Here is an 11,690-nt window from a genome sequence, read left to right on the forward strand (position 1 = left end):
CCGAAGAGCCAGGAGTTGACAATATTTGGGGAGGGAGGGGGGTTTCATTATTTTTCTTCTGGTTACAGCAACACAAGTGCATTGCCGTGCATAATCTCAGAACTGGGTTTTTCAAAGTAGCACAATAGAACAATGATCAGTTTAGGAGCATCTAAATCTACATAAGTTTAAACTAGATTATGAGCTCAGAATTTGGGGTTCTAAGATTCTATGCAGTGACTTTGATTGTGAAGCCTCTAAAGGAAAGTTTCTCAAACTTGGGTCCCCGAAGATTCTGCTCCAGCAAGGAGTAGGGCCTGATCCCCTAGAATTCTGAGAAGTAGCACAGATGATTTCCTTGCACCATAAGGATCTCTGCTTTAGAGGAAGAACAAGACAGAGAGAAGCAATTCACAATAAAAGCCAACATTCGTTGAGCATATACTATGTGCTGGGCCAATGTTAACCACTTTGGATGCATTAACTCACTATCTCCTCCAGTGTGAAGGAGGTTCTATTCTATTGCCCCCAATTTACAGATGAGGACACTGAGGCTTGGAAAGCTTGATAACTTGCTCTAATTCTCACACTGATAACACATGGAATTTGAACTCAGATCTCTCTGAGTTTAGAGCCAGCTCTCTATTACATACTTCCTTGGGTTAAATATTCAGGTGGTGAGCATGTTGACTTCGCAAGACATTAAGGATAGCTGCCTAGACCAAAGGTTTTCAATCCTAAGAAGCTTTAAAAATATGTATATTGTGGCACAAGTGTCCATCAATGGATGAGTGGATAAACAGATTGTGGTATATCTATACGATGGAATATTATTCAGCCTTAAAAAGGCAGGAAACTCTGACACACGCTGCAACACGGATGAGCCTTAAAGACATTACATTACGTGAATTAAGCCAGATACAAAAGGACAAATACTGTGTCATTCCACTTATATGAGGTCCCTAGAGGAGTCAAATCCATAGACACAGAAGGCAGAATGGTAGTCGCCAGGGACTGGGGGGAGGGAAGAATGGGCAGTTAGTGTTTAATGGGTGCAGAGTTTTAGTTTGAGATCATGGATGATGGAGATGGTTGAACAACAGCGTGAATTTACTTAATGCCACTGAATCGTACACTCAAAAAGAGTGAAAATGGTAAATATTATGTTTGTATATTTTACCACAATTTTTTTTAAAGCTGGTATCTGGTCCCCACACCAGTTAAATCAGAATCTCTCCAGGATAGGGTCCAGCTATCTGTATTAAAAAATACATATTTTAGCCACGTGTTTGTAATGAGCATCCATGGTTGAGAACCCCGCAATTCAGGGCTCAGAATCCTGGAATTCACCCTGCTGGCAGTCCCTGATGTCACTGCGGTTTCCTGCTTTCCCATTCATGCAAGAGACCTGAGAGCAAGTCCTCTTCATTGCCAAGTCTCCTGGCCTGTTGCTGACTAAGGTGGCCGGGATCCAAGAATTAATGGAAGCTTCTGGAAGCAGAAAGCTCTGTGGTAGACTGGATGTTTCTCTGGCTTGTAATTGTCTGCATACGCCTAATCTCCCCTAATAGTACAAAAAGGGGAGCAGTTATTCCTGAAGTGCTGTGATTTCAGGATCGAGAAGAAAGGTTCCTGCTGAAATCTGCAATCCACCACACTGGTCGAGGCCCTCTGGCTGTAACTTAAGAACACAGGTTTCCAGTCTTCTTTGGGCTGCAGCACAACTTTTCGAAGCTTCTCAGCAGTGGGAGTCCCGATAAAGAGAGAGAATGACATCTGGGCTTCAGCTCAGCAGCAAGCTTTCTCTGAGCACCTCCCCCTTGTCTGACACCAGGCCCGGTTCCAGGGGGACCCCAAGATGCTCTCAGTGAACCCACCTTCTGTAAGGAAGCAGACACTCACTCACCCATTCAGCCAATACCTCTTTCTTGGGTTCCTACAATGTACCAGACACTGCTCAAAGGGGTGATATTTAAAATATTTAACAAGTGTGACGGGGCACAGGATCAGAAAGGCTGCTCTGTTGGGCCCAGTGGTAACCCTGAAGTTGCTGGATCACGGGGAAGTCTGGGGGAATTCAGAGGAAAGGCCAGGAAGGCTGGGGCACTGGGGAGGGCAGCTGCTATTTACCAGCCAGTACAGAAATATTTCAATAGTTTAACAGCTGGGAAAGCCATATGAGCAGGTACCAGTTGAATAACACCTCGGCTTGGGCATAGAAGTGAACAGTTCAGCCAAGGTCCCTGACCTCATGGACTGACCTTCTAATGCAGGAATATGATAATTTTTTCTGGAACGGGCCAAATAGTAAATATTTTAGGCCTTGCAGGCTGTATGGTCTCTGTCTCAGCTACTCAGCTCTACCCTCATAGCAAAAAAGGAGCTGCAGACAGTAGTAAACAAATGAGTGTGGCTTGTGCTCCAAACAAACTTTATTTACAAAAACAGCAGGCTCATAGATGTGGCCCTCGGGCCGTCGTTTGCAAACCCCTGTTCTAGTGGATGAGACAGACATACCCATTCGTCCTTTCATTCTCAAAATATTTATCAAGCATCTTTTACATGACATATATTGCATTGGGCACTGGTATACTGTGCTGAGCAAGACAGATAATGGTTCCTGCCCACATAGCACTTACACTCTAATGGGAGAGACCAAATCAATCATTTTAATATAGTATGGTAAATACTAAGATGAAAGTAATCAAGAAATACAGAAGGGGAGATTAACTCAGGCTAGGAGTTCAGGGAGGGCTTCCTGGAGGAGGTGACAACCACGTTGCCTGCTCAGATCAGCCTAAGAAACACATGTCTTTCCTTGTGGGTCGTCTGTCATCACCAGCTCTTCCCTTGTGTCCCCCAGTCTATGAACAGCTACAACGATGGAGATATTGAAGGATCCAGGCGGCTTGGGAGGAATGCCAAGTGGGTGGCCATTGCCTCCATCATTATTGGCCTTCTCATCATCGGCATTACTTGCGCTGTTCACTTCGCAAGGAAGTAAGTAGGCTTTTTGAATCTCCCCCTCCCCCGATGTAAAATGGCTTTTCTGGAATGTCCGCTGGAATCTATTAGGAGAGTTTAAGTTATGCTCTGGTAACAATCCCAAACAAACACGTTTTCATTTTTTCCTCGCTGTTGTTACATGGGCCATGTAGGTTTGGGGAGGGTCTCTACTCCACACAGTCATTCAGGGTCCCAGGCCATCCAAAGCTCCACCATCTTGTACTGCTCTATCTAGAACGGCGATCAAGAAACTTTTCCTGTAAAGGGCCAGATAGTAAATATTTTAGGCCTTGCAGGCCGTATGGTCTCTATCACCATCTCGGTTGCAACTCCTTGACTCTGCCGTTTTAGCACAAAGGCAGCCATATACAACATGTAAATGAATGGACGTGGCTGTGTTCAATAAAAGTTTATTTACAAAAACAGGTAGCTGGCCCGTGGGTGGTGGTTTTCCAGACTCCGATCTGCAACATGAGGTTACCTCAGGCTAAGGCAGGGGAGAGGAAAATCAGAGAATCCCACGTGGGTTTTCACTGCATCAGCCCTGGAGTGATGAATGTCACTTAGGCTCATAATTTATTACCTAAAACCAGTCCACCTAACTATAAGAGAGTGGGAAATGTGAGAGAGTAGACAGGATATTTAGGATTATTACTCGCTCTGCCTTACCATCTGATCTGATAAATAATTTCCCATATGATTTTGCATCCATCTAGCCAAACCGTTCTCAGTTTAAGGCCAGGAAGGTCACCGTCAGTTTTGATATTGCCAACAAGGTCTCATGTCATGAAGAGATGGATGAGGTTGATGTTTCTCTCTGGGTTTGGGCAAATTTATTCTGATTTCTCCAACCAGATGAAATGGGCTCCATCTTGCTAGAATCAATGACTCTTTCCATCAGAGGTTGACAGAGGGCAAGGTGGTGTGATGGACAACCAAGATCCTGTAATGACGAGCCCAGATCCATCTCTGTCTCACTGTGCAGCTTCTGGCAAGATAGATAAGAACTCTGAGAAATCCTTTAGCTCTTCTGCCAAAGCAGCACAGTTACTCCTATACAATTTCCCTCGAGCCGAGAAGGTCAGCTTCTTTGGGTTGGTTTCAGGAAGGGCTCACCAGGTGGGTGAGGGAGGAAGGGGACACCCTTTAGCTTGCCAGATCAGCTGACCCAAGCTTGGCAACCAAGAGGGTAGAGGATATCACAGTAGGTCAACTTCCTATCAGACAAGCCAGATCCAGGAGCAATCAGGGGCAGTTGGATGGAGATGGAGATGTCAAAACAGAAAGAGTGACAAAGGAAAAAATAGATGGCTTTGGCCACAGAGAGGAGAAAAGGACGCTAAAACATCAAAGGAAACTCAAGGGTTCTTGCCTGCCAGATGGCAAGTTGATGATGTTAGCCTCTGAAGGAGAAGATGCTTGGAGAATAGATGTGAACACACCCAACTTTATTCTTTAGGAAGCCATAGTGTGTGGCTGTGTGTGTGTGAGAGAGAGAGAGAGAGAGAGAGAGCATGGGGCTCTGGAGTGGAGGGTTAATGGTGCAGGTTTGACACCTGACTTCCTGGGCTCAGGTTCCCCCTCTCCCACTTACTCACCGGGAGACCCTCAGCCAACTGCTTGACCTCCCTCAGCCTCAGTTTCTTCCTCTGTAAATTGGGGATTTTAGTAGGACCCATTTAATAAAGCTGTCGGGAAGGTTAATGAGATGGCGCACAGGGTGTTTATAGCTTGGTGGCTGTTCCTTAGTTGGTGCACAAAAAATGCAGATCACTTATTAATGCTATTATTACTATGGTTGTCAACATAGCTGGGAAAGGAGCTCAGAATTTAAGACGCCACGAAATTGAGTTTGGCTCATGAGTACAAAGCCTTGAACTCTAAGGACAGTGTTCCAGGGAAAGAGGCCAAGTCTTGGCCTAACTCCTGGGGACTTGTGAAAATACATACCGCCAGCTCAGTGTTTGAGCTAAGTGGGTTATAATAATAGGGACTGACACTGACATAGAACTTACCATATGCCAAGTACTGTCTAAGCTCTTACATGGATTAATCCTCATTGAATCCTCACAGCAATCCCACAAAGTAGGTCTTATTATCCCCATTTCTCAGCTGAGGCTCAGAGAAGTGAAGTGACTTGCCTGACATCTCACAGCTAGTTAGGGGTAAAGGCAGGGTTTAAACCTGGGATAATCCGGCTCTGCAAACTCTGTTCTCAACCACAACACCACACTGCCTCTAAGTCACTATGTCCCTTCTAGTATGCACAATAACAAAGGCGTGTAGATGGCACCCTCCTCGTGGCTAACTCCAGAATTGATTTATATGGAGATATATATATATGGATTTATATGGATAAATGATTTATATGATTCATATGGATGAACCTACAAAAAAACATGTGATGAGTCAGAGCCAAAGTTAACAAAATCAAAGACTGCAGGAGTGAGGCAGGGAACATCCAGGAAGGAAGCAGCCTGGTTGCAGGATAATAGGGAGCGGTGGGGACTGTGGTGAATTAGAGAGCACAGTTTAAAGGGAGCAACCGCCGCTCTGCTCCAGCTAATGGTTACCACTTAGAATGCAGACCCCATGGGGCCCATCTTTCAAAAGACATTAGAAAGCTGGGTTTTTATGTAAAAGTCTTCTGATTCTTATATGTTGACAACCAACTCACATTATTTAAACACATAATGAGGGCCAAAAACAAAACAATACAAAAACCACATCTGCCGCATGGTCATTGTCTACCTGCCGTCTCCAGCGGGCAAGTTGGCTTTCAAAGACTGATGCTAATTAGACACCGTGCAAGAGGTTTTACAAGGAACCCAGAAGTCTTCATATACGAGGACTTTCTCCATTCTTAATATAAATGTTTCTATCTGGAGATAAAGCACTGCTGTGTGCATGCTTATGATTTAGGTTTTGTTAGAACATAATAATAAAAGATGCGAGAGAGTGTTGCCTCTCCATCACTTCTTCCTAAGAGGCAGTGTTTCACAGTGGTTAGAGCCTGGCTTTCACCATCAGTTTTACCAAGATTCTAATCCTAGCTCTACCACCAGACCACCCTGGCAAGTTATTAATCTCTCTGGGCCTCTGTTTCTCTATCTATAAAGTGAGGCTAGAATTATTTCCCCATCTGTACGATCAGTTTCCTTTGAGATATCCTTCCCTCCACGTGATCAAAGAAAACAAAAATGTTTTCCAGAGTTAGAGGCCCATGGACAAACTCTAATTTAAAGGCTTTGTTGTGTGTGTGTGTGTAAGAAGAGAGCAAGAAACTAGCCCTTCGAGAATGAAATCAATTCTATTTTCCGTTAAGACCAATAACAAGGCCAATTTCTCAGTAATCCTTTGAAATAAAATTTCTCAGCCCAGCTCACTGAAGGAATTGAATGGGAACGTGGAGTTACTAAGGCAGAGATTCCCAAACTTTGGGCTGCATAAGAGTTACCTGGGGAGGTTTAAAAGAAGTTGACCTTAGGGCCCCACCTCAAAGGATTCCATCTCGCTAAGTCAGAAGGGAGGCCTAAGAATCTGCATTTTCCAGCTCCCGGCTCTCACCCTGGGGTTCAGAGGCAGGTGGTCAGCAGAACACTGTTTGGCAAACTTCCTCCCTCCCAAATCCAAAAGGAAGAACACACCATCAGTAACCAGCCCGTTAACAGAGTGGTCAGTTTTCATTGACATCAGCAAACTCATCATCCCAACATGTTACATCTAACTCATTGCCAAGGAGAGGGGTCAGGTCACCACCTAGATGTCCGCACAGGAGGTTCTTTCACAACAGTCTGGAAGGCAGCAAGGCCTTCCACGAGGGGCCTGGGGAAATCTGACCTTAGAAAAGACAAGCCTGGAGATGAGACCAAAAAATCTTGAATACGGGAGTTTTCTGAGTATTCAAAAAAAAAACTGTATGAAGTAAACTATTGCCTTTAAAAATTGCTAAATCCTATCTTTCAAAAAATTTTTCTTTATCCTCATTGAGAAAACCGTAACCAATCTATTCTCTCCCAAATGACTGAGACCCAAGGTAGTTTACTTTCTTGGAACAAACTCAGATCCTGATAGTCTTTACACAAAGATATGAAAAGGTCTCCTTCATGCTAATTTTACAGGATATCTGTGTAAGTCATGTGGTAGTTGGAGCAGAGAGAGAGTTTCATGACATCTAATCCATAAGAGCTGGGAATCATTGAACCAAAATATTCAACAGCTTTGGATAGAATGTTGCGCTGACAGAAGAGAAATGCTCTGGTCCATATGGAATCAAAAACTTGCAGTCTCTCAATGTCTGAAAATTCCCTGCCCTCAGGTTGCAAGGGAAGTGGAGAAATGAACCACCCAGAGGGGAAACATTTAATATCACCGCCGTGTACTTATCGATCCTAATCAGTCAAGTCCCCAGCCTAAGCCAACTTTCTGCTGGTGCCTTGAGGAGTCAAGCCAGGTTAGGTTATTCTTGTCGTGTTTCAGAGCCACTTGTGACAGATTCAGTTGGGCTGATTCTAAAGGGCCCCCATCAAGACACCCTGAATGGCCCTGAAATATGCATTATTGCAGGCACTTCCAAGCACCTGCCAAAGACAGTTCTAAGTATTCTAAAGTTGTCGACCACTGTTCTTGGGCTTTGCGTTTAATGGAGGATATTCTTAGCTGTGTAGACATATGCTGCAAAACAGACTTTTTTACATGCCTAAGACACCTGGAAGAGGCTTCAGTGATTGCTGCTTCCTCACTACTCCCTAGAAAGTTTACACGCCTCCCAACTTTCCTCTTCCTTCTCTCCTCATGGGAAGGCTTGTGGCCACATATCTAAAACTTGGTAGAATTCAGTGGAACTTCCTTAGGAGCAAAACCAGTTGACCATGACAAAGCTTGGGCATGAGGAAGACAAGTGCTGTCTACCACAAATATGACAAATGACATTCAGTGGAGCGTCATCATACTCGGGGGTGAAATTATAATGTCAGAGGATAAGGTGAGCTTTGAGTAGAATCAAAATGGATCTTGGAAGCATCCATAGGAGGGCGCCCTATTAGAGACTCACACACCGTATCTTGATCAGCCCAGTAGAGCCAGCGTTCCCTCCAGTGTTGGAAGAGATGACATTCCTTGGGTTGAGCATCAGCTGAAGCAGTTGGCTGTTCAGAGCTCATGTCATATGTTCAAACACTGGAGCCATGCTCCAAGCTCACACAGAAGCAATGAGTCGTATACCCGTCCACGCTCAAAAGCATTGAGCGAGGTGGTGGCCAGATTCTCCAGCTCCCTTTAAGCAGTTGCTTTTTTGTTTTTGAGGAACCCAAATGGTTGCTTTGCTGTAAGTTAGATACACACACAATGCAACCCCACTGAACTTACACCTCTGGGTGGTCTTACAGGCGTCTAAAGAGCCAGGCACACCCACCGTGTATTAAAAGTACTTGTTTGTCATTCTTAGAAATAAGAGCCTTCACATTCCAAGGTTTCCATTAAGGAAGAACTTAACTTCTAACAAGGTTAAGGGTCCCACGACTGTCTCCCATTAGCGGGTTCAGAGTTAGCAGATATTAGCCCATTCCACACTGGTAAAGCTGCTGTCTTAGAGTGGAATGAATCCTTTCCTGGCCTCAAAATATCCTCCCATTGCATTAGGATTGGAAGAAAGCATAAATGCGAAGGTGAGCGAGAAGCAAAAAGTTGGCCTTCTTGCAAGAATGTAAAAGCAGGTCTGTCTTCTGCCCTGTATTATTGGCCGGAGTAAGGCTTCCTGGGGATTGTTTTGCACAGATGTGTCTTCAGGGAATTTTTGTGATTTCATGGTGAACAATGGGGAACATTACCTATTTCCAGAAGACCAGAAGGGTCTTTCTTTGTTGGTTCAGATAAGCTGAGGTCAAGACAAGTCATACTTAAGTCATTATGGAAAGATTTTTGCTTTGAAAAGGATACAAACTTGTGGACAGTGACAAAGAAATCAGAATAAACACGAAAAAGATGTTGCACCTCACCGGTAAGCAGGGCAACACAAATTAAAGCAACAAGGAAACACCATAGTTTTTTGTCTGCCAGATTGAAACAATGAAAAAGATGGATAATATCAAGATTGGCAAGAGTGTGAAGAATTGGATACAACCCTGTCGGTAGAAGAGTAAACTGAGACAGTCTGCGAGGTCAATCTGGATGCATCTATTAAACTTTAAAATCCATTTGCCCTCCCACCCAGCAATTCTCCTTTTCAGGATCCACTCTAGATACAGGTGCAACAGTAATTCTCCTCCCTGGCTACACATGAGAATCACCTGGGCCCTTTAAAAACTGTCAGTGTTGGGCCGGCCTGGTGGCGCTGCAGTTAAGTGCACACGTTCCGCTTCTTGGTAGCCCAGGGTTCGCCGGTTCGGATCCCAGGTGCGGACATGGCATTGCTTGGCACGCCATGCTGTGGTAGGCATCCCCTGTAGAAAGTAGAGGAAGATGGGCACAGATGCTAGCTCAGGGCCATATTGGCAGTAGTTAGCTCAGGGCTAATCTTCCTCAAAAAAATTAAAAATAAATTTAAAAAATTAAAATAAAACTGCCAATGCCCCGGGCCCACCCTGGACCAGTTAAATTAGAATCTCCACTAATAGCGTTGGCATTGGTAGGTTTAAGAGCCTTCCAGATGATTCTAATAGGCAGCCAGGGGTGAGAACCAAGGATGTATATGATGTCATTGCAGCTCTGTTTGAAATAGGAGAAACCCTGAAACCACCTAAATGTCTGTCAGTGGGAAGATGGTTAAATTCACAGTGGTTTACTCATAGGATGGAATGCTACTCTACTTTCCCCTTTAAACACAGAAATATCCCCCCTACTGTGGCTTTATGAGGCCCCACATGATCTGAGTCCCCACATTCTCCATCCTCATCTCCCAGCACTCTCCCCGTCACTCCTCCACCTCAGCGACACTGAATTCCTCTCTCTTCTTTGAGCAACACAAGTATGTTCCTGCTCCTGGGCCTTTGCACTTGCTGGCCCCTCGATCTAGAATTTTCTTCCTCCTGATAGCCACATGGCTTGCTCCCATCTCTCCTCAAGATGGTTGAGCAAATGTTACCTTAGCAGACAGGTTACCCCTGACCAGCTTCTCTAAAATACCACCACAACCCCACCCCGCTTCTCTCTGTCCCCTATCCAACTTTACTTTTCCTCCTAGTACTTACTACTCCAAGAAATTTTACATATAATATAAAATTATATATAATATATAAATTACATATAAATATATAATAATATATTCATGTATTTATATACTTATGTATAATGATATATATTTATGTATAACATATTAATATATATAATCAAACATATGTTTTTTTATGGTTTGCTTCCTCCTACTGGAATGAAAACTCCAGGAGCATTTTCATTCTTGCCATCGCCCATAGTAATAGAGCACGACACTTAAGGATGCTTACTTGGAAGCTAGACTGTTCAAGTTTAAATCCAGGTTCTACCGCTAAGTAGCTGTGTGCCCTTGGGCATGTTTTTTTTAACCAATCTATGCCTCAATTCTCTCATCTGTAAAATGGGGATACAACATGACCTACCTCAAAGGGCTGTGAAGATTAAATTGTGTAAGCATAGTGCCTGGCACAAGGTACTCACTATGTAGCTGTCAGGTATTGTCATTCTCACCAGCACTTAGAGCAGTGCCTGGCATGCAACATTTATTGAGTAAATAAATAAATATATATAGATATAGATATACACATATATATCATGATCCCATTTATGTAAACACACACATGAATTTCTAAGTGCATATTTATGGATTTAAACATAGAGAAAAATGCCTGGAGGATGCATGCTAAATGCCAACAGTGTTACTAACCCTTGAGGAGAATGAGATTCAGAAATGCCCACGAGGTATTTGCTACATCTGTATCATTTCGTTTTTTGCATGTGCCACATGTAAAATAAAGCATGTTTCCAAATAAAATATTTTTTTTTTCTCAAAAGGAAGCCAGTTCTTAGACTCAAAAGCATGCAGATCTGCTGGTCTATGTCAATAGTCATTTGATCAGAGCAATTGCCATGGAAGAAGGACGCCCTTGGGCGAGAAGGCTCTGTCCAGCTGTCCCTCTCACTTTGTCTGTTTGTACCACGCAGTGCCTGAGCAGCCAGCAGTCAGCCGCGAGCATGGAGGATGGACCTCATCCCACCCCAAAGGAGTTTCTGAGGAATCGATCCTTGACTTCAGACTGTGAGATCTTTTCCTCCAGAACTCTCCAGAGGCAGGTCCCTGGCAAATGAACTAAAAAAAAGTCCAAAATTTAGGAAAACCGAGCAGCACAGCCAGATCAGCCAGAGTCATTGATTTTTTTAAAAAAAAGAAAAAATCAAGTCTCATTGTTTCAGTTTAGCAAAAGCCACTGTGTCCATTCCTCTTCTCCAGAGATCAGCCTCAGGAAATCTCCTTACTTTTAATGGGGGGTGGGGGGCTCCAGATTTGGGGGGAGAGGGATGTTCCAGGAAGATGGTGTTTGCAATGTCGAGCACAAACATTTGCAGCATGTCTAAAGTTATCCAATGGAGTTGAATGTGTGCATTTTTCCGTTTATTTTTACATGTTATAGTGGCCCTTCTATCTTCAGTGGCTCGTCCTACATCCGCCGCCCCGCCCTCACCCCCACAGTTCACTCATCTCATCATCAAAGACACAAACTCAAGGAATTTCTGGG

General features: G+C 43.9%; 1 protein-coding gene across 3 annotated transcripts in view; it reads left to right on the forward strand.

Moving 5' to 3' along the window:
* TMEM233 (transmembrane protein 233) overlaps window positions 1-11,480 on the forward strand; it is a 34,535-nt gene extending 23,055 nt beyond the window's left edge. Inside the window, exons 2-3 of one of the 3 annotated variants that reach the window (XM_046638717.1) lie at window positions 2,843-2,979; window positions 10,969-11,107. In XM_046638717.1, coding sequence (XP_046494673.1) covers window positions 2,843-2,979; window positions 10,969-11,029 — 198 coding nt within the window. In that variant the 3' untranslated portion in view covers window positions 11,030-11,107. The other 2 variants (XM_046638718.1, XM_046638719.1) reach the window with 2 other exon arrangements.
* Window positions 11,481-11,690: the final 210 nt, after the last annotated feature.

Source organism: Equus quagga, chromosome 15 (assembly GCF_021613505.1).
Source record: "Equus quagga isolate Etosha38 chromosome 15, UCLA_HA_Equagga_1.0, whole genome shotgun sequence".
Taxonomy (NCBI): Eukaryota; Metazoa; Chordata; class Mammalia; order Perissodactyla; family Equidae; genus Equus; species Equus quagga.